At 35.0% G+C, this 24,661-nt stretch overlaps 2 protein-coding genes across 2 annotated transcripts in view; both read right to left on the bottom strand.

Moving 5' to 3' along the window:
• The window catches only part of asah1a (N-acylsphingosine amidohydrolase (acid ceramidase) 1a), a 189,895-nt gene that overhangs the window by 135,043 nt on the left and 30,191 nt on the right, over window positions 1–24,661 (bottom strand). The window lies entirely within an intron of this gene.
• On the bottom strand, window positions 105–23,939 carry fam149a (family with sequence similarity 149 member A). Its single transcript, XM_065271764.2, has 15 exons — window positions 23,615–23,939; window positions 19,086–19,178; window positions 18,880–19,003; window positions 18,618–18,760; window positions 18,382–18,510; window positions 14,811–14,978; window positions 13,910–14,091; window positions 13,364–13,506; window positions 13,068–13,162; window positions 12,654–12,833; window positions 4,609–4,732; window positions 3,733–3,861; window positions 1,869–1,947; window positions 1,532–1,690; window positions 105–906 (listed from the first exon to the last, which is right to left on the bottom strand). Exons 1-15 carry the CDS (start codon window positions 23,671–23,673, stop codon window positions 830–832), a joined length of 1,884 nt encoding a protein of 627 aa, XP_065127836.1. The 5' UTR covers window positions 23,674–23,939; the 3' UTR covers window positions 105–829.

Genomic DNA, 24,661 nt, shown 5'->3' with positions numbered 1-24,661 from the left:
AACAGAAAGTAGGGCTAATTCAGGAAGAGATAGTGATCTGTATGTAGGTATATTATTTACAGGCTTTGTTGCTATGTATGACACACAATTTTGTCTCTGATGAAATGTTTTATTTAAGACCAGGGTGAAGTAAATTGGGGTCTTGTGGTGGTTATCTTTCACCGTGAGAAGCTCAGTGAGTTTTCATTCTAGTGATTTACTCTAGCTTTATCAGAGTTAGATAACAGTGAGGAAATACACTATAGTATTAGTAAAAATGCATTAACATATATGGGGGGATAGTTCGGAAAGTTTTGAGACAGACAGAATTGCCAGGGAAGCCATTCATATCTACTTTATATCATCTATAATATTTTATAGATAATACATTGTTGAACCTTTGCCAGACTGATTGAAGCTAATGAAATTAAGTGTTTGAATAACATACTTTAGTTTGGTAGGTTAAACACATATCAACAAATGACAATACTATTATCCCACAAGAAATACATTTACCTATACACTGATTTTTGTATCATCATATAGGCTTTTTTTTAAAGCAACAAAACATACGTAAATTAACCATTTCGTGATATGTCTTGTGTTTGGCACAGGGAAAACTGTGCTGGTGGATCAGTTTCGCTGTTTGTTTCAGATGTTGAGGTCATGGCAAAAAACTCTTCAGTCCATGAATGTAAGGCACTGGTGGACAGTCTGTAGCTATAAGTCGTGCCAATAAAGGTAGTAAACAACACATTAACTGATATTATGACTATGACAGCATATCAATGCACTGGTGTTTTTGCAGTTTTCAATGCAGTTTTGTCCAATTACAAAATGAACTGGCCTGTTATGGCACGACTGGTTGAAATTTTTTTCTGACATGCACAGGAAACCGGCTGAGATGTTTCCGATGATTCTGGCCACCTAAAAGCACAATGCAATAGATATTCTTATATTGTTTATCTCTTTCCTTTAGCATTGTCTTATTAAAAGCGTTAATTAATCTCCAGTGTCCCAAAGCCCAAACAACTTCCATAACTTATTAATAACTGACAAAATTTCACTTTTAATTAAACCCCCTTTGTCACTGCTTATTTTTCTGCATCATTATTTGTAGCATTTTAGGTTAGGCAATATAGATAAAATTCCATATTACATAAACATCAAGTGTGCAATAATATACGATTACAGTAGCTGTGTTGTCTATACATATACTGTTTAAATTTTATATATATATATATATATATATATATATATATATATATATATATATATATATATATATATATATATATAATGCAAATCAGTCGGTGAAAACACATACTAAAATATTTTTTTGTGATTTCTTGTTTTCTATATAAAATCATCCCACAGAACACTATGTTAAAACATAACCTTAATATTTTTTATACTGAATGAGTTATACCAATGGCAAAGATTGAAATCAAACTTTAATGCTCCTTATCTCATAATTAGATCACAAGACTTAGTATACTGTAAAAACTATATTATTAATATATTTGTGAAATGATGTAATATAATATTTTACCTATAGAGCTAAATAAGGGCATGTTTCCTCCCTCCTCATCAGTACAGGAGGAGATGGGCAAACGTCTTCTGCTGGGTGTTGAACATTCTAGAAAACCGCTAGCTGTAGAAGAAGTGATACCCATACTGAAACCTGTCACTCCCATATGTGTGCTCTCACCTAAGAGACATGCAGACAAAAGAACATAATTAATCACATTTACAAATTTCACAAACCACTATTTTATTTTTGTTACATCCAAACTGAGCAAAGATTTTTTTAGAAAGCAAAGCTACAGCGTGCTTGTGCTGTGTCTTCTGCCATTGTGCTAAAATCAGGCCTAAATTATTTAACCCACCCTTCAAACAACCTCGACCTGTCCTCATGTGACAGGCAAAATCCAAAGGAGTGAAGGACCTTTTCATAGGTGTATCTGACTGAAAAACATAACATGAGTTACAGTTAACACTTTACCAATATTTTAGCCTATTTCAAGCACTTTTAGCAATGCACTTCATGGTTATAATATCATAGTAACGCAATCAAAAACAAATAGCAGGATATGTGACCATGCACTAAAAAACTTAAGGGTTATTTTTTAACATCATCTGAAAGATGAATGACTAAGCTTTCCAGTGATTGTGGTTGGTTTGATAGGACAATATTTGGCCGGCATACAACTTTTTAAAAATCTGAAATCTGAGGACGCAAAAAATTATTAAGATATTAAAAAAAATTGTCTATATAGGTTTTCCAAATGTCCTTAGAAACACATATTACTAAAAAATGTTTTGATATATATTATATTTACGGTAGAAAATTTACAAAATATCTTCATGGAAGATGTTTGGCTGGCATACAACTTTTTAAAATTCTGAAATCTGAGGGTGCAAAAAACTTATTAAGATATTAAAAAATTGTCTATATAGGTTTTCCAAATGTCCTTAGAAACACATATTACTAATTTTTTTTTTAATATATTTACGGTAGAAAATGTACAAAATATCTTCAAGGAAGATGATCTTTACTTAATATCCTAATGATTTTTGGCATTAAAAATTATAATTGGCTATTGCTACAAATATACCTGTGCTATTTACTGTATGACTGTATGGTTTTGTGGTCCAGGGTCACATTATGGGTTTGGAACGGCATGAGGGTTAATCTGACTTTGTCTGTTAAATCCAGGCTATCCAAGACATCAAGGTTATACATTTTAAGTTATATTTAATACAGGATGTTCTATACATGTAGGAAAAATTTATGTGAAAAAACGTAAATCACAAAAAAGTTTATTTTTTATTTTTCTGCAGATGGGTTTCCACAGCCAGGGTCACACTGTAAAAAAATTCCGTAGAAATTGCAGCTGGGTTGCCGGTAATTTACCGTAGATTTAGAGAGTTTGTTCAAAGTTAAATGAACATTAAACATTTACAAGTCTTTGTCTTTACAGAGTAAAACAAAAAAAACAGCATCAAGCAAAACATTCTGGGAAACAAAATCTGAAGCAAAAAAACAGAAAAAGGTTGATGATGATTTCTGGTTCCCAGAATTCTTTGCATGAGGCTGTAATTGTGTAGTTTTATTCTGTAAAGATAAAGACTTGTTAATATTTAAAATTTATTTAACTTTGAACAAACTCTTGCCAGTAAATAACATACATTTAAATCTACGGTAAATTACCGGCAACCCAGCTGCAATAACATTGTAATTTCTACGGAATTTTTTTTACAGTGAAATACTATCAAAATGTTAAAGAGACACTCCAATTTTTTTGAAAATATGCTCATTTTCCAGCTCCCCTAGAGTTAAACATTTGATTTTTACAGTTTTGGAATCCATTCAGCTGATCTCCGGGTCTGGTGGTACCACTTTTAGCATAGCTTAGCATAATCCATTGAATCTGATTAGACCATTAGCAACGTGCTAAAAAATAATCAAAGAGTTTCAATATTTTCCCTATTTAAAACTTGACTCTTCTGTAGTTACAAAGTTGCAATTTTCTAGGCCGATATGTCTTGGACTTTGCTGCTGTAACATTGCTGCAGCAGGCGCAATGATATTACGCAGTGCTGTGCTATTGAAAGTTAACAAGGGGACTTTTTTCAGACGCTGTGTAATATCACTACGTCTGCTATTTTCAAAAAAAGTAGTGTCCCTCCAATGTTTATGTAAACCGTAAGACATTCAGCAGTGTGTAAATTATTGTATGGCACTATTACTCTGAATGTTTGGGTAGTATTGGGTCGGGACAGAGCCTCCAGCATCAGGGTGGGTTCTCTTAATGGTGGAAGGTTGTTAACTGCGTGCATGGCACTGGTTGCTCCACCCCTTAAAATCCTCCCTCTGAGCTACAGTAAAAAAAACAGAGATAAAGATCATAGCTGTGACTTCAAACCCAACTGAAATTAGTGCATTAGACAATGTTAATGCAGTTGTATGCAAAGAAAAATACAGAGGCATATTAGAATATATATATATATATTTTTTAGAGTAGTTTAAAGTAGTTTAAACTTGTATTAATGAGCAAATGGCAGCCATGTTTCCCATGTCATGTTGACCGTACTATTGATACCTTTCACCTATTTAATAACAGTGACTATATCTGTTTACAGTGTTCAAAGTCTGCACAGCTAGCTGTTTGTGTGTCTGGAAATGCTCTATGCTGTTGGTTTAAATCCTGTGTCTTAGACAGATCTGCTGCCCAAACAATCAATGACTTGAGAGTCTTTACTGTATGTGAAGATTCCTCTAAGGAAAATTATTTCAGACAGACCTCAAAAGCACATAATTTGATGTAGAACAAATCTAAGTGAGGAAATCATACAAATTTCAGAAAAAAATCAGACTACCTTTCCTACTTCTGGGTAGACATGGAAACTGATGATGACATCTAAGTATACAGGATGCTCCCCAAACTCAAACACTACTTTCTCCTACTGTAAAGTTTTGAACACAGCCACAATATGTTGTTAGATCTGTGTGTACAATGTGTTTGGTTCTACTAGGCTAACCCAAACCCTAAGCAAATATTTGCTACTTCTAATTGGCACAAGAAGATGCTTAACACAAAAATCTGATGACACTGATGTTTTTACCTGCAGAAGTCTGGCAACAGGTGCAGAGTATTCCTGCTCTTGAGACTCAGAGTGAATCTGAGGCAGCCTGTGGCTATGTATGGCACTCGCCGGTGGAGATGACAAGCTTTCATTCACAGTAGATCTGTGAGAAAAAGACCCGAGAACACATAGCAACTCTAATTAGCGGTCTGTATGCTTCTTCACGCCTTATACCCCTACAGGAGCTCAAGGCTGCTTCTGTGATGCTTTTGAGTCATGACAAGGTTAAAAGTATTATGATTAAAAAGGTGCAATGCAGCTTCAGGGACCAGTTTAACAAGCGCTTTTAAAAAGGGAGTCTTAAGGTTCACCAGTAGGCCTCTGTGTTTAAAGGGACCTCAGAAGACCCAGCAATAAATAATCTGCACCCACATATTGTGAAATCGTTGCATCGTGCATAAAGATCTAATGCAACTGAAACTCATGTTTAAAGGTCCACTAGGTCGATTTTGCAGCATCAAGCGATGAGACTGTGAATTGCAACCAAAAATGCATAATGAATCAATGGAAGCCGCCACAGGACAAACACCTCATCATCTAAGTCAACTTAGTAACAAAACAATCTATAGAGCAGTTGGTCTGTTTAGGGCTACACTGTAAAACTTTTCTGTAAATTTACAGCAAATTTCTAACAGTATTGTACTGTATTTTCAAAAAACAGTGTTAGACTGTATATTTACAAAATATTTACAGAATGTCTGTAAATGTACAGAATTGTCCTGCTTTCAGCATGCAAAATTCGTAATACAGAATAATACTGTAAAAGCATTGCATTGTGGGATTGATTTCCTTCGCGCTCAATATTTGAATGTAAGCAGAGCTAGTGCTTCGGAAGTTCGGACGCCCTTTATTTGTTAGGATTGGTTATTCATATAAACAACGACGATATGAAGACAACGCGTTCAACTTTTAATCTATAGCTGCCTGTGATGTGAAAACGTACACGGAAAAATTAAAAGTTACACGACGACGCAGCAGAAATGAGAGGATTATGCGTGCAGCAAGAAGACTGGGAGAATACAATGTGTCTGTGATGAAGATAAACGAAGATTGACTGACTGTGCATCATTGACACGGTAAGACACTGTTGTTTTATTCGATTGCATTTCTGAACGGTTTGCACGAGCTGGCTATTTTTAGGAGCTGCGTTGTTGTTACGCTAACTTGCTAAACTCTTAACAGACAGCACACGACACGTTGATAAAGATGTTTTTGTAACTTATCTGTCTGTTAATTCTTTCGTTTTTGACGACTAAACATGATAATGTGAATTGCCCTAAAACAACACAATGTTGCTGTCTGTCGGTGCGTTGTGATTTAGCTTAAGTTAGCTTGTAATACACGTAAAGAACAAAACATTTCAGCTTGTTCTCAAATATACACCAAGTTAAGTTACTTTGATATGAAAACGTTGTGGTTGTAGCCTACATTCATCACAAATATAGTTTTATTTGTATTTTAAAGTTATAAGTGAAATGATGTCAGACTTATCTCAGATATTAAAGTTTAGTTGTAACCCCCACCTCCATTAATTCTTTGTCATGTCATTTAAAAGTGTTTGATTAACATATTTTTGCAATTATCACTCAAATTTGGTGATGTATAGTATATGTATGTAATATACTTCTATATACAGTACCACTCAAAAGTTTGAACTTACTTCCCATGTCCAAACTTTGGCCTAGTACTGTATACAGTACCAGTACAATATACTGTAGTATATTTGTATTGTCCTGTAATATACACATTTTAACCTAATATCTGTATTTGCATCGGTTGAGCTCAAGTTATGTTTAATAGTTATATTTGTAAATGGTTAAATAACATCACAAAAATAGAAACAAATTTTATTTTAAATATTGTATCTTTTTTGTTTTGGTCGATTTCAGGTCCGTCTCTAAGCAACCAGCGCTGGATGTTGAGTATGGATGGTCAGGTTGTGTGTGAAGGAGAGCACCGCAACTTTGTCTCTGATCTTGCAACGCTCAGATTTGCCTCATTCTACAATTTTAACCTCCAGGATCTGGAAGCGGTGGCATGCACCCTTGGGTTTGTTCAGAGGTTAGATGCACATTTCCCATTCATATGTTAAAATTATTTTTTTTTTCATATTGTGAAGGTCTGCATCAAGATGCAAAGCGTAAAACTGAAACTTCATATTTACATTAAATAAGTAAGTATGAACTGTATTCATCTGACCTCAGTTTTTCTCCGCTTACACTTTTGCCATGGTTTTTGCGCTGAAATACTGCCAAAAGCATTGCAAGTTTGCAAACACAATTTTATGAACGACAAATACAAATTAATTGCGCAGAAACTGTCTCGGTGTGTAAAATTAACCACTTTTAAATGTGTAAATGACTTGTTGCATACTGAGGGTAGGGTGGCCATTCGTGCCAGTTCCGCCGGACACGTCCCGAACATGTTTTCGGGTGCGTTCTCCGGAAGTTGCGTTGCTCGAATGCAAACGTCGAATGCATAAGATTGCTTTTCTGAAATTAAACCAGAAATATTAAACCTTGATGACATCCAAAAACATGTTCGAATGGCCACCCTAACAGATGGTAAAACTATTTCCTGAAATAGCCTGACATTAACAGTTTTGTCATAATTTGAGCTTGCTAGCGCGTGTGGAAAGGCGTGGCTATCAAATGAGGCTTTTAATGACTCGTTGTTTTCTCTTTTATGATTGATTGAATAACGGCAGTAGTTGTCTCAGTATCCGGTAACCCAGTAGATATTGAGTTATTTCAGGAAATTGTTTTATAAAAACTGGTTTATTTTACACACTAAGACAGATTCTGTGTGATTCATTTGTGTTTACCGTTCATAAAACTGTATTTTTGAAAGAATGCCACTGTTTGCACACTTGCAATGCTTTTTGCAGTATTTCAGCCCAAAAATCCATGCCAAACGTGTAAATGCAGAAAAACTGAGGTCAGATGAATACAGTTTATATTTATTTAGCCTAAATATGAAGTTTTACAAGACATGAATTACGCTTAAGATTAGCAGTTCAATGTTGCCAAACTTTTTTTTCTGTTTAAACCAAATAATTCAATTAAATTGCACAATTATTAATACAGATTTATTTGTTGTTTTTTAATTACTGTGTAAAATAAGAAGACTTATTAATTTTTTTTAATCAACATAATAATGATTGTTCTTGTTTGTTTTTTGCCTTGCAGATGATTTCTCTACATCAACCTGGAACGTGGATCAAAGATGAAGAAAGGGAAAAAGAACACTACAGTGAATCCACAGGTTTTCACTCTTCTTAGAAAACTTACAGACTTTAAATGCAATTTTGTTTAGACACTTCCACTATCCAGTGTAGTTGAATTAAAAGGAAATAAAGTTTCCTACATTGTTAATGATGTGCTGTTAACTGAAGTACAAACGTACAGCTGGCATTTCATCCAATATGCTTATGTTAAAGAATTAATCCACTTTTAAAATGATGCAAAAAAGAAAGAAAGTCAGGAGGGAAAATACAGTAAAGGATTAGTCCACTTTCTTAAAGGAGTAGTCCACTTTAAAGATGGGGTCCATTGACTTTTCATAGAAGTCAATGGGCCCCATCTTTAAAGTGGACTACTCCTTTAATCATAGGTGTGATTGGCAAAGGACAAAAAAGCAGGAAAATATATGGCACACCTACCATGACGTGGCGACATATATACGCATGCACTCACGCACACGCACACACACACTATAAAATGAAATACAGTTGAAATATAATTTGAGCTCAAAATTGATTGATCTGAGTGGCCAATCGTCAATCTGCGTGGGCAAGTGCCACCCTGACCATTATGTAGCCTTGCCACTGTTTCAGACTGAACAAAATCAGTCACTTTGTGCATTTAAAGGTAAATATATCAGTGTGGTGCATTTTAAGAGTAAAAATAAGTAACTAGATCTATGAGGATTTTTATGTTTTTGTAAATAAATGTGTGCCCTTTTAGTAAAATCTTTGGTTGCATATGGTAATAATAATAAGGCACACAAGCCACATACACAACTTGATAAATGAGATTTGTCATTGGTCAAAACATGTTTAATGTTTATAGAATAATTAGTGGGGGCATTTAATACAGATTAATTATTGATTACAACACGCTGAATTTAAAGTGGATACTGTAACACTAAAGTTATTCAAATGTTGTGACTTTCTGGAAAGGCAGTCAAGTGCATTTGTCTTTTGCATAGTTCTTTTGGCACAGTTGAGCTACGCGTTTCACACACACACACGCACGCACACGGGCAAACCAGATCCATGAATGTGTTTGTTTGTCATTATATTATTCTGTAATCGCAAGATTCACAAACCATTAAGAGGAGCAAATACAGGCGTGTGTTCGTCAGGATGACGTTGGATCTGATTCGTGTATATGCGTGCGTTAACGTAAGTGATTACAGAATAATAATGCAAGCAAATGTTTTGACACAAACGCAACTTTATATTGATATTGCGAGACAGCATTTCACCTCGACGAGAAATCTGATATTTACATTACTGGCATAGCTTGATTTGAAACGGACAGTTTTGTCAAAGTAGCAAACACCTGGCAGGTTCTCTTAATTTTGCTGTTTGTCTCTGCCTATTCCTTCTATCCAAGCCCAGCGCCACTGATTTAAGTCCTTTATATATAAGGTCGTCTTACCTAGGCTAGGCTTCATTTACTTAATCTTCATCCTGCTGACAACTTGTTGTGACTTTTCCGCAGCCGCGCGGCATCTGCAGCTGGATCTCAGCCACACATCAAAGACCCCTCCCCATTCTACCTCTGATTGGCTAGTTTGTTAGTTTGGTTGAGAGTGAAAGATGTGTTTCTCTCATTCTATTTGTAGGCGAACGCATGATTTTTTTTTAATTCGCAGCCAACACCACATGCCGGTGATCCGACTGCAAGCTTTTTGGTGAGCTCTGCTTTCGATCGTGACAAATAAATAAACTACTTGCGGAGTGATATGAGGTCATTTATAACGGTGCCTTGCAACCCCCCCCCCCACATACACACAAAAAATTTTGATTTGCATGATTCACGAAAGCCTCATTTTCAGGTCGGAAAAGCCGGAATTCCGGATTTATCCGGAAGAATCACACCCCTGTTTAATTAAAAAATCCTGATAATTTACTTACCCCTAAGTCATCCAAAACGTTTATGTGTTTCTTTGTTCAGTCAAGAAGAAATGTTTTATTTTTTTTGTTTTTGTTTTTTTGAGTAACACATTCCAGAATGTTTCTCCATATAGTGGACTTTAATGGACCTCAACAGTTAATAGTTTAAATGCAGTTTAAAAGGGTGCATACAGCTTCAAAGGGCTTTAAACTAGGGCTGCATGATAAATCACATGTGATTGTCATTGCGCATCTTGTCGGTAGAGCCGGTTCCTTGATTAGTAGTAAATCGCCATCACCTGCTTTCAGATGGAGCAGCATGTACTACACAAAGCCATAGATCACTGACAATCATGGCAAAATTTGCATTAATAATATGTATGCGATATGGCCCAGCTTGTCAGTGAACTACGTCTCTGTCTAGTAAAAGCTGCTCCATCTGAAAGCAGGTGATGAGATGCGCATGACTATCGCATGTGATTTATCTTGCAGCCCTACTCTAAACTATCCATGATGCATAAGGGTCTTAACCAGCAAAAATCATAACTTTCGGCAAGAAAAAAAAATATGCACTTTTAATCCAAAACTTCTCATCTTGCATTAGCCGTGTCATGCGCCAACGTGATGTCATGTAATGCATAGGCATGTCGAAAGGTCACGCATCACAAATGTGAAACACACACTTGCAGACCATTTTAAACAACAAACTGACATAAAGACATTAATTGTTATCATTCCACATACAACAACGTCTGAACGTTCCTCTTTCTCCATGCTTGAAATTGCAGCAAATTTTAAACTGCATTTAATCTGTAAACTATTGAGGTCCAATAAAGTCTTTAAAATTGAGAAAAAGCATGGAGTGTTTTCCCTAAAAAACTTAATTTCTTATTGACTGAACAAAAAAAGACATCCACATTTTGGATTACATGTGGGTGAGTAAATTATCCATATTTTTTATTAAGAAAGTAGAGTAATTCTTTAATGTATTTTCCCTCCTGACTTTCTTTTTTTGCATCATTTAAAATATTTTGAAACATTTCCATTCTTTGAAAGTTAATAAGATCACTTGATTGTTAATGTTCTGATAATTCATAAATTGTCTGGCAACTGTTTATTAATTGTAATTCATACAGCTGACATTTCAGCAAACATGTTTATGTAAATTTTATGGCCTTTGCTTTTAAAAAATAAAGTTTTATATTCTAAGAATTTTGTATTTGTGTATTATGTATTTAATTTCCATTTGAGACTATTGTTACTGTTACACATATAATATAAATTCCTAATTTAAAAGTGGCATATCAGTAAAATACAGAATGGGTTATAGTTCTGTAAAAATACAGTAATTTGCTGGCAATATAGCTGCCTGTATGTAAATTTACAGTGTAAAGTTTTACAGTGTATACTGTAAAAATAAATAAATTACAGCGTTATACTGTATCTGACAATTACAGTGCAAGACTGTAAATGTTGTTTACAGTAGTGGTTCTGTAAAAATACAGTAAACGGCTGGCAACCCAGCTGCCAGTATTTTACTGTAAATTTACAGTGAAAAGTTTTACAGTGTACTGTGAAAACATGGCAGTGGAAAATGGCGACTTCCATGTAAGGAGACCTATGGTGTGTGTAGAAAAAAAACTAATAAAAAAACTATTGTTAATATAGATATGTATATTACATTGCATTTACTTCAAGAGATCCTTTTTAAAAGTTACACAATGCAAAGCCAAAAAGTATAGGAGGTTCACGACAAAGTATTTAAAGGGGACATTTCACAAGACTTTTTTAACTCTTTCCCCGCCATTGACGAGATATCTCGTCAATTAAGAGAAAACGCTTCCCCGCCAATGACGAGATTTTCCGTCTTTCCGCAATACCGCTATTATCCACCAGGTGGCGCCCTTCCGCAACTTTTTAAAACCGGAAGTATTGCCCTGTGGCAAGCTGCTGCATGTCCGTGTCTGTTTTAAAGATCGCTCTGAATGGGATCTCTATGAAAAGTCCGTCACAAATATGGAATTATTTTTGCTTTTTGCTCAAAATATGGTGTTTTTGCAAAAACCTACCCATATTCAAAAGCTGATTGCAAAAGAACTACTAAAGGTAGGATGAAACGGTTTTTTTTGTTTGAAAGCAGAGGGTCTGTTCTTTCATTTGGTATATTGTATGTCTATTTATTTAAAGAAGAACATTTTCTGGAAGCCATTAAACTTTGGTGAAAATCATGAGAAACGCTGGCGCTGGCTGGCAACTTTTTTTAAAAACGCTGGCGGTGAAAGAGTTAAAATGTAAAATAAATCTTTGGTGTCCCCAGAGTTTTAGCTCAAAATATCATATAAAGTAGGTAATTTATTACAAGGGGTGGTATTAGCCCCTTCTGACATCACAAGTGGAGCCAAATTCCAATGAGCTATTTTTTCACGTTTACAGAGAATGGTTTACCAAAACTATGTTACTGGGTTGATCTTTTTCACATTGTCTAGGTTGACAGAAGCACTGGGGACCCAATTATAGCACTTAAACATGGAAGAAGTCAAATTTTCATGATATGTCCCCTTTAAAAGATGTCCAAGAGATTTGCTTGATGCAATTAGTGGAATCTAAACAAGATATTTTAACGTGTTTGCCACTGTTGTTATGAACATCAGAAACATTCGTGAATTAATGATTTACTGGTTATACACTGGTCTGTTATTGTGAAGACATTTCCTCGCCCCTAAACAGCAAAACGTGATTGGTTACTTTTCGTGTCAGTGATATGGCCTTCTGGGCAGTCCTTTGCCATTCAAAGCATTCGTGGTTCCCAGACATTCAGTATGAAGGTCTATGCGAGACTACAGGAACACTAGTTAGTAGGTAGTAGTTAATTTGTAGCAGTTAAGATATGCATGTTGCTCACAGTTTAGTTCCCCGCAGAAGTTGGCTTCCATTTCCTGTGAGGTTGTTGTACATCCGAACCCTGCCGTTGAGTCTAGGGAGTTTGCGTTGGACTGTGAGTTTTTGGGACAGGATAATGGAACCTCTTGGGGCCTGGGTCTTCACACACATTACCTCGCTCAGTCCATCCTCTGGGTCATACCTTAAAAGGAGTTAAGTTGTAGCTTTTTATATAGTCAAAAACCTTATTGCTTTCCTAATTAAATCAGCTCTACTTGAAACAAAAAGCAAACAAAACATTGTCCAGCAGCTATAAATATATTAAACTTTGCTCAAAAATTATGGTTGGTTTTTGATAGCAATATATTCTAAGTTAGAAGAACATAAAAGTTTTTGTTATGGTTATACAGAACTTTCCAAAATCCAACAGACTTACAGCAATCTCTCACCAAACCCCTGATGTCTCTGCTGCAGTGGCTTTGCTTGGATTGTCATAACACCATTTAAATTCATCTTAAAGGTACTTGAGTCCTGAAAGAAAATATAAGATGGCAAATTCATTCATAACAATTCATGAGAACAAAGTAACAGTTAAAGGTATATCTTTTTTTTAACACAAATGAACAACACAAGGGTGAGTAAATGATGACAGATTTTTCATTTTGGGGCTAACTATCCATTTAAGGCATCATATCACCAAGAAGTTAATCACATCTTTTTGTAGGTTGTCACCTGTACATTATTTCCGCCGGTTGACAGGATCGTGGTCCTACTGCTAGAACCCCTGGACAACAGAACATGAGGTCCTTTAACAGGAAGATGAAATGAAGGTTCTTGATTGGAGTTCTCTAATGCTCTCCTCTGTGTAGTTTCATCTGATGCAAAAATAAAAAAGTCCACACTGCTGTTAACATCTGTTCATACTATTACCCTAAAATGCAATTGCATATCAGTTTGTAATTTTGAAAACATAGCAACTAAACGCCAACTTTTGGAGTACCTTAGCATTCGGACTGCCTCAACAGACATGCCAAATCAACATATATTTTTATGTTACTTTAACTTAACAAATGAAGTTAAGCAATTTCAACTTTTATTTATAACTTATGTCAACTTTTTTAAGTCAAAACCCAAAATAATAGGTTGAATTGACTTGCAAAACCAAGTTGTTTTAACTTCAAGCTGCATTTTGTATTTACAGTGTAGGCTAAATACCAGTTTTACAAATTCAACCTTTTATTCAACAATTCATACATCTAAATGTTAATGCAAACACACCTGGGTGTTGTTTCTGCCAGTACTTGTGCAATATCTCCTCTAGTAGATGAACTACCTCCTTCCAAGCATCATCAAATAGTTCATCTGTGACTGTATCACGGACGCATGCCTGGGGCGACACTGGAGGGACTCCCTTGGTGGCCACAGATGACGACGTTCTCTGATCCATCTCCTCATCATCTCTAAAGTCAATATAATGGTGCATATAACTTAATTAATACTCCAGATTATGTCTGTGTGTAATGAATCAGATTTGAGAACTAGCTCAGCCCCGCACCCCATTGATACACTTTTAGAAGAAGAATAAGTTTAAATGACTAGTTTGAATTTATTACATAGAAATCAAGTGTAAAATTATGGGTATTTATAAAAACACTGTAAAAAAATTCCGTAGAAATTACAATGTTATTGCAGCTGGGTTGCCGGTAATTTACCGTCGATTTAAATTTATGTTATTTACTGGCAAGAGTTTGTTCAAAGTCAAATACATTTTAAATATTAACAAGTCTTTATCTTTACAGAATAAAATTATACAATAACAGCCTCATGCAAAGCATTCTGGGAACCAGAAATAATCATCAACCTTTTTCTGTTTTTTTGCTTCAGACTTTGTTTCCCAGAATGTTTTGCTTGATGTTGTTTTTTTAGTTTTACTCTTTAAAGACAAAGACTTGTAAATGTTTAATGTTCATTTAACTTTAAACAAAATGTTGCCAGTTAAAAACATAAATTTAAATCAACGGTAAGTTACCGGCAACCCAGCTGCAATTTCTACGGATTTTTTTTACAGTGAAGATTATATTAGATAATAAAATAATAAAATATAATCTTATTATTTATTTACATTTTGGTCTACAGTACAGATCTTGTTGGCTATGTAGATATACATTGTGGAACCTACATTTCTGTTCTATCATAAGCCAGAAACTCTTCTATACTGCCCTCTGCCTCGTACACCTCCTCTTCCTCAGTGAGGCAGACTGAATGTTCAGAGCGTGGAGAACTGAGGCTCAGGACAGACTGCTCAGACCAAAGCCCTGCAGCAAGACCATGGCCTGCTACATACAGCCTGCAGGCAGATGAAGATAGCGTAAGAGATGAGGGTAAAAGCTCATTTTGACCATTGCTAGGCCAGACTGATAAATGCACAGCCTGAGGCCATGTCCAGTGCTGTTATTTCCATTGCTCCCAATAACATATTGCATATTTTAAATCAGGTGAAAGGCCCCATCCTTGAGGGTCTGTCTTATGTATTACACAATTGTATAATGGATGATAAGCTAAAGTGAATATATCAAAACAATAGATAAGTGCAGTCATGTACAAAGAAAGAGCAAGCCCACAAACCAATCAATAGAGTGAGCCCATTAATCACAAGATAAAAGACCCTGATTATCTTTTTGGAGATAGGACTGACCTTAAAAAGTTCAGGGGCCGGTTGAATAAACTGCTTAGAGTAGTCTTCTAATTTTAAAGTTTGCCATTTCTTCAAGACTGGTCATATGTTTTTGTCAGTTACATGATTTTTTTAGAGATTTGCCCTAATTAAATGCTAGTTGGTCAAACTAGTTTTTAAAGTAAGACACAGTCTTAACTTACAGTAGCAGCCACATTTGGTGATGCCATAGAAGGAACATGTTGGTTCCCCAGAGAACCATTCAGTCAAAGGCCCCTAAAATAATATTTTTTTGTTACATTTGTACAGTCTAAATAATCTTCTTCCACTACAAAAAACCATTTGTGTTCCAGCAAGGTTTTTCAGATTTCCAAAACTAAATTTGTTCTTAGTTTGTCATTCCACAGAAAAATTAGCTATTAACCACCTAGACAAATTTGAATGATAAAAAATGCCAAGTAAATACAAATTTTGGAGGAACAGGCAGGATTATCTACTCTCAAACGCTGGGGGTATGTCCGCTTCCGATGCTGAAACCACACCCACTCATGGGAAAGTTGCCGTCTCATTCAACCTCAACTGATGCTTACAATTGTGTTGAGCAAGCTTTTTTTAAGTAAGTACTTGTGCACTAAGTAAGTACTATAATCTAATGAATAAATACTAACATGCAATGAATAAGTACTAGTATCTATTGAGTAAGTACTAGCATGTAATGAATAAGTACTAGTAACTATTCAATAGCATCCAGCTGCAGCCCCGCAGACTCACCTCCGACTAGACACCAGTGGCTGGACACCAGTGGATAGACAGCCTACGTCATTTCCGTTTCGCCGCTAATTTCCGTTTTCACCGCTGGATGAACAGCAATTTTATTTCATATTTTTTTACCTCTGGATAGACAGCATATTTATTTTATATTTTCACCTCTGGATAGACAGCATATTTATTTTATATTTTCACCTCTTGATAGACATCATATTTATTTTATATTTTCACCTCTGGATAGACAGCATATTTATTTTCGGTTTTCACCAGTGGATAGACATTCTTTGCAGGCTTAATTACACACGTCTTTTCCGTATTGTCATTTTACTTTAATGCCTTAAAATATAATATAAAATCTGTGTGCAAATTGAAATATGATCTTTATCATATCTCTTTACACAAAACAATTCTCAATAATATGCTTAATATTATAACATCAATAATTCATGCAAACTGCATTCACAAGAACCACCTTGAAAATATGTATTGTTCAGATAATTTCACAATTTTTTGTGACTTAAATTCAGCCTAGATCAATGGACTATAACGTTTTGTCATTACAACAGACTTGTACTTGTACTTGACCACAGTTTTTTTTTTTGTGTGTGTAAAAGTAACCACTTTTGTTTTTAAAATACGTAGATTCACATGATCAGACAATTTACCAAACAATCCAGATCAAATTAACACTTCGTGGTTTTGCAATATTTATTGGAAATTACACAAATCTTAGTAAAATTAGACAAATCTGACCATCAGAATGAAGATGCAACAGTCAGGCCCGTAAGGTTGTGGGTGAAGTCCCGATTTCAAGAGAAAATAAAACATGAACAGTTCCAAATAAACTATTGCACACTGTGCACACCACACCTCATTCCCGCGCCCTAAAACTGTCTAGCTAGCTTGTGCATTTGAATTCTGCCATGACCGATAAATCATCGACAGTTTATTATTTTTTCTTACTGCTGACATGTGCATGCGCGCATCAAATTTGAAAAGAGAATGACGATACGGAAATGACGTCAGCTGTCCATCCACTGGTGTCCAGCCACTGGTGTCTAGCAAGAAGTGAGTCTGCGGGGCTGCAGCTGGATGCCTCTCTATCTATTGAGTAAGTACTAGCATGTAATGAATAAGTACTAGTATCTAATCAAAAACAACTAGTATCTATTGAATAGGTACTATAATAAAATTTTAAGGTACTAGTATCTAATGAATAAGTACTAGTATCTTATTGAATAGTTACTAGTAATTAAAAAAATAAGAACTAGTAACATAAAAATAGATTCTAGTAAATGTAAAGTTTTAAATGTCAAAAATGCTTGCCATAGATCGTGTTTGGGGCGGGTCCATGCATGTTCGGTGGCTCAAACGCATCATCGAGTCATGATTTTAAATCCTGAACTCAGAAATGGAGAGAAACTGCAGTTTACAGTCTTTTGTAATGTGTTTCAGCAATACATTTCTAACATTAAAGGAATAGTCTGCTCATTTTCAATATTAAAATATGTTATTACCTTAACTAAGAAGAGTTGATACATCCCTCTATCATCTTAGTGCGTGCACGCAAGCGCTGGGGCGCGCTGCGACACTTCGATAGCATTTAGCTTAGCCCCATTCATTCAATGGTACCACTCAGAGATAAAGTTAGAAGTGACCAAACACATCAACGTTTTTCCTATTTAAGACGAGTAGTTATACGAGCAAGTTTGGTGGTACAAAATGAAACGTAGCGCTTTTCTAAGCGGATTTAAAAGAGGAACTATATTGTATGGTGGAATAGCACTTTTGGGAGTACTTCTATTCGGCGCAGTAACACTCTCCCTCTCCCATTATGAGAGGGAGAAGGGGAGCGGACTGCACTAACAATAAGATAATCCTAATAAAGGTCTGTTAAGTGTCTGTTATTATCTTTCTTTAAAATATCTGATTATTTTCTAAATATTATTTTCATTTTTATTGTAAAATCTGGATACTTTTAACCAAAAGACATGAAACAGTACTATTAAATAGGCTTGCTTAGAAACAAACAGATGCTGTTTCTATTCTTCCCTAACAGAATTTATCAAAGCATCTGCATTGGCCCTGAGTCAGCCATACCTCCATTCGTTCTCACTGTCTCAAGGGGAGACTGACTCAAACACATGTCTTTTAAAGCTCTCAACAAAACGTTAGTGTTATCAAACTAACTTTATATAAATTACAACTTTTTTATTTGAATCAACATGAATGCAATGACCTTTCCAGTGTTCTCCTTTCCAAATGACTACTTGTAGAGAGAACAGTCTGATGGTTTAGATCTGCTTACTTTCTGTGATCTTCTCTCTTGTCCAGGCAAGGGGCTGAAGGGATGTAAGAAGTTCTGGCAGTGCCTTCTTTTCTGCATATGTACTGAACCCCCTCCTGTTTTGGAGGCTCCAACTGGTTCCCTAAAATTCTGAGGTGAGGACAGTACAGATCACTCTTTAGCAAAGGTAAACACTGCAGATCGTATCAGCAGCAGAACCAATTTCTCTCACATAAATCTCTTCATGTCTCTGAGACCTGAGATGAGGGGTGTGGCTGTTCCACTCTTCACACTCCTTCTGCAGGGACTCTGAGCGGCTGGTGACTCTTCCCTCGTACAGGAGCTCATCCACCGAGTTAAACAGCTGACGCACACGCTGTGTGTTCACCCGCTCAAACTCCTGCATGCAGAGAAGATACAAATGTGCACCCGTTATTATATTCAGAATTTTCCTATTCCTGATGAATAGATCTGGTTATACAAACATCTGAAATATAGACATATGCAAAGAGATGTTACATCATATCTCCAGGAGCAGATGGAGCTGTGCTCTGTGGAGAGACCAGGACCTGTGGCTGGGCTGCCAGAGCGAGGGGGGAGGTTACTAATGCCACCAGCAGATGAATAACCACATGATGAGATGCTACATATGTAAAATAATAAATACACATTACTTTACTGTAATTGGATACTGTACATGAATGAACACTATGATTAGGTGTTACCTGAGGCCACCGGATGGCACCCTTTTGAGAGCTTTGTTAAAAGGTGAAGTTACTAGGTTCATGCCTTTTTCAGGTTCCTTGAGCAGCTTTTTCCTTAAGCATGAAAGGGGAACGTAATATTAATAAAAAGTGCAATATACATTCAGAGAGTGTGATGAGCTAACAAGTGCTATAAAGACTGCAATGGTTCATCTTTAAGACAAGATGTCATCTGTAAGACTGGTAAAGCTGGTCTCTACTTGTACAGCACAGGTAAAAATATTGGCATAACGTGCACAGCGCATTCTCTCATGTGAAAATGTCTGACATGAGACATAACAACAAATTTGTAGCTACAGAAATTATAGTAAAGTGCAAAAATGTATAACATTGCATGTAATTTTTATAGGTTTATTGGCCAATGATGTTAAAATAAAATCAATGAACACACAATTTATGCTATGTTGACATACATTGGCATATTATTCTTATTTTAATTATTTTAATTGGTGCTTTTTGTTTCCAATTATTATGAGTAAAATAACTGTAGGGTAGAATTATGAGACCAATGCACTAAATCCTTGTATTTTTGTCTTTGGTATAAAAACCTTATATCCACACACAGGTACTGTATAAGAAGGTCACACAACATTGTCGCCTCCAAGCTTTCACTCTTTGTTACAAACTGGCCCTAATTCAGCTGATAATTATGTCATGAATAATTTAGACAGTACAAGATCAAAATACAATATACAGGTGTGTTGGAGCATCACATGTATCATTATGACGACAAGTATCCCAACTTGATTAAGTTGAACACTGAAAGAAAACACTAAGAAGCTATTCATTTTTTTTTTCAAATTAACTTTAGGTTGGTGTGTCTGGTCAAATAAAGTATATGTATATTGGTATATAGTTAAATTTACTTTTAGATTATATTTAAAGTTTATATTTAGTTATACTCTTAGGGGCAGTTTCCTGTACAGATTTTAGATTAATTCAGGACTAGGACTAGTTATATTAGGACATTTAAGCAGTTTTTACATAACTAAACATATTACTGGTGTGCATCTTCAGACAAAACAACGGCACTGATATATTTTAAAATATCAATTTTGGTTGAAAATAACCCAGCATTTTTTTTAGAGTACATATAGTAGAATGGCAGTAAAGCTCACCTGTTCTTGAACTTTATTGTATTGTATAATATCAATGTCTCTTTTGGGTTAGGTAAGATGTAAGTAAAACACATTTATGTCTGTGACATACAGTATGTCAAGATGTAAAGATCTGTTTTTAGTTACAAAGTATGTAAACAATTAAAGCAACATTTCACAATACAGTTATTGTAAAAAGTGAACTTACAAGAAGCCGACAAGTAAACTTATTCTTGCTGATAAAAGAATGCACCAAACCCAACCTAATGAGCATTATTGTTTCTAAAAATGAAAACTTTAAATGCCATAACTTACCCAATTACAATAAGTCCAGCATGTCTATTATAGCACACTGTCCTGTAGCTGTCTGGGTAGTGAATGAGCACAGGAGGAAAGCTGGCCAAAGATGAGGCCCACCCAAATCCCAATGCACTCTGCATGGTTATAATTACCCTATCTGTGGTGCCCTGGCATGGCAGTCAGTGATCTCATCTAAGGCACTATTATAAACACAACAGCTTAAAAAACACACACTTCCATCTTGAATCTATTTCTTTCTGCAGCTATTATTTGTTCCTCTCGCCCCATCAAGGTAATGTTATGACACAGTGGCACAGCACAGGTAACTCTCCACCCTCACCTGAATGACTCACAGGTGTACACATAATTCATCCCACAAGCACTTTAAAATGTGATTTACTCTGAAATTATTTCTTTAATATCACATTCATAAAATAAAATTCTAATAAAAACACATGGGGCGGTTTCCCGAACAGGGTTTAGTTTATTCCAGGACTGGGTCTTAGTTAAATTGGAACATTAAGGACGTTTTCACAAACAAACCTTACTAAACACATTTTTGGTGTGCGTCTTGAGACAAAACAGTAGCATTGATATGTGTTCAAAAAAATCATGGTGCAAGATGTTTTTAAATTAAGCTCAAACATGCATTTTAGTCTGGGACTAGGATAAGACCTGTCTGGGAAACCGCCCTATCATAATCTAATTAGAGATTAGGAGCATCAAAGTTTGATTTCACATTAATTTCAATATTTGACAGGCTTTAGCCAATATTAAATATATCAAGATTATATTTTCACAGAATGTTTTTTACATTAGGATGGTTTTATGTAAAAAACAGTTAAATCACAAAATTAACCTTAGCTGGGTTTTCACATGTAGGGTCATACATATTTTTTTAATTCAGTAGCCTATAAACAGCCTTAATAGGTTACAGATCCTGGAAAATTAGGTGAGGTCCACATCCTCACACTCTTTAAAAGTCTTTTATTTTGTTTTAAGGTTTATATTTCTTCATAATAATAATGTATAGGCCTATTCTATTTAAGAAAACATGTAGAAACAGACATTTTCACAAATTGTTTATTAGACATTTTAAATGGTTCTGAAAAATAAATGGGTTTTTAAATGTTCAAATGTTATTTTCTTTTAATTGGTGATTATAGAAGTAACATGTATAACAATTGTGAAATAAGTAGCAAAATGCCATTTTAAAACGTTTTAGATCGAGTAAAGCATCTCACACTGTAGTATTTCACATCAACCACCCTTATATATTAAAATAATAGTATTACCGTTGTCTGGGTAAGTAATAGATAGCCATAGACAAAAAAAGCATGAGCAAGCAACTCCACCCTCTGGTCAAACTATGTCAAATAGCTATCTTGCTTGAACAACACTTAATTAACAGACAAATCAGGCAAACCCTTTTAAAAAATAAATGAAAATGAGAAAACAAAACAATTATAATCTAAAAAGAAAAAAAGAAAACTATACAAATGGGGCAGGGAAACTCATACACAAACTGACACCACGGCCACACAAGTCGTAGCACAGAGAAAAGGGAAAACTAATTAGTCCTGCGTGAGAGCTTCAACAGTTGTCAGAGGTCAAGGAGGAAGCCCAGCATCAGTAGTGGCTCATGTTTCTCTCACAAAGCAAACAGCAAATAATTTCAGCAGGTTGCCCGCCAGGCCCTAATAAAACATGTATGAGCAGCAAGGTAGCAGAAAGGCTTGGCTGACTGACATGCATTCTTTCTCATGTCTGTCTGTTTGCAACAAGCGCTATGGGACAGTGATTTCACTCAACTACAAGCTTGTCAAATTTTATACAATGCCCAGGAGAACATCAAATCTCACTTATCAAGCCTTCATTCAACTACTTTAAAATAATCATCTTGTAGCAAAATAGAATGTTCAGTGTTTTTATACAAATATAGGGTACTCAGCACATGAGTGGACGCAAATTTTTGTTTGTAACCTATCTATCTTATAAATACATTTTTAATTTTAGGCTATATCATATATATGATCAGTGTTAGGTGTAACTAGTTACAAAGTAATTAGTTAGTGTAATTAAATAAAATTTTCCTTGAAAAAAGTAAAGTAAAGGTTTACTCTATTTTTTAGTAATTACAATTACTTCTCATGTAATTTAACTAAATACTGTGTATGGACTGTAGAACAATTATATATAATACAATAGTGGATTTAACAGTAAAAGTTTAAGTCTAACATTAAAATGCCTGTTTTTTTATGTATCCTTCTTATTTTAAATACTTTGGTGAGTTAATATAAATAACCTAAGTTAATAAGAAATACCTTGTTTACTAAATAGGATTTAGATAGTAATTAGTAATAAATAATTAAATATTTTTGTAGATAATAATTTGTACAGTAATCTAATTAGCCTATATGATTGAATATGTAATTAGTAACTAGTAGGCCTAATTAATTACTTTTTTGAGTAACTTATGCAAGGTAGAACAATGAAAAAAAAATAGTAGAAATAAAGTACTGCATTGACTTAATTATTTTTTATTTACGTTTAGCGTAATCTTAAAACTAGACCAACAATTGTCAGTTCTACCGGATTATGCTTAAATATAAAGTCAAAGTCAGTTTAAGAAATATTGATTTTCCATTAACTGAATTGATCAAAGTAAAAAATTAGATTTCTTTTTGATAAAACTCTTTTTCTTATTTTATGACCCTGTAAATCATGCACTTCGTGCAAAAGACACATCATAAAGTAAATAATGTTGCATTAGCTTTGTAAACGGACTTTAGTTCGGCGTAACTAAATCTTGGTATAGATCAGGCAATTAGATATGCTTGTGCTAAACGAAAGACTATACCCTGATTCAATGACATTAGGCTTGTATTAATTAGTTATCCAAGTGTCTAGCACCGAGCGCATTTCAATTAAATACTGAAGGTCGATGAAATTATTCCTTTAAGTAACCAAAGGCGCAAGTCAAAAGTCAGTAAAAAATGTATCCTGATACATTTCATCTTTTTTGTAAGAAGCAACAGATTGGGCTACTTTTCTTAAACTTCGATAAAAAGTTTGATTCTAAATAAAACTTACTTCAAAGTGTCATCCCGCTCTCTGACTGGACTCATATTGTAGCTTCTCTTATCTTCCATTCAAGAATTCGGTTCCGACCCGAGTCCATTGATCGAAACAAAGACTGAACGAAGCAAAAGCGATCACTTTTGTCTGAGAAGCCATGTTGTTCTCACTGTTCGTCTGTGTGTGAACGCGCTCTACGGTCACTGCATTAATGAATGTGACTGGTAGTAGGCCTAGATCGTAGAGATGATGAGAGCTGCGGAGCGCGCGCCCGCTGACGAGCTGTCACTCAACTGTCACCAAACAGCTACAGATCGTTGTCAGATCCGACGTTAGTAAGTACGCACCAGTAGAGCTATACAATATAAAATATAAGATAATGTTAGAGGTACTGTATATCCATCCACTGACGGTTTTATGGATGCACAACAGCGAGAGTAGGCCTACGATTTACCGGACAGAGAAAGACGCAGAAAGTACTACAATTCTAAAACTAAATCGATTCTTCGAAAATTATTTGAAAAATCTGTAAATTAAAAATAATAAAATCTGTAATAAAAATAAAATTAAGATCCAAAAGACTTTGGAATACAAAAATGCTATCACGCGGTAGTAATTTCCACATTACACTAGATGGAGCCATAGAACAGAAAATCATAGCTTACATTTAGATTTTCCAGAAAAAAATTAATGTAGTATACTTAAGTTCAGGGGTCTCCAACCTTTTTGTGAGCAAGGGCTACCACAATGGATAAAACAACCTGGAGGGCTACTTTCTGATATAGTCTACTCAAAATTTCTTGTTTTACTTGTTGATTTTATTTGTTGATATGTTTTAGTATTGTTTAAAATGTTACATACATAAACCAAGCCAAGCTAATAAAAAATATGTAATAAAAAATATTACAATTAAGACTATTGATAGAATGTGCTTTGGTGGGCACCTCACAGACTCCAACCACGTTGGAGACCCACGCTTTAGTTATTATTTCTATAATAAACCGTAGTATACTGAATTAAATATAGTAGATTGATAAACTGTAAATAAATAACTAAATTATA

This window comes from Paramisgurnus dabryanus, chromosome 16 (genome assembly GCF_030506205.2).
Source record: "Paramisgurnus dabryanus chromosome 16, PD_genome_1.1, whole genome shotgun sequence".
NCBI lineage: Eukaryota > Metazoa > Chordata > Actinopteri > Cypriniformes > Cobitidae > Paramisgurnus > Paramisgurnus dabryanus.
The sequence above is the reverse complement of the archived record's forward strand: the minus strand, read 5'-3'. Positions and strand labels throughout refer to the sequence as shown.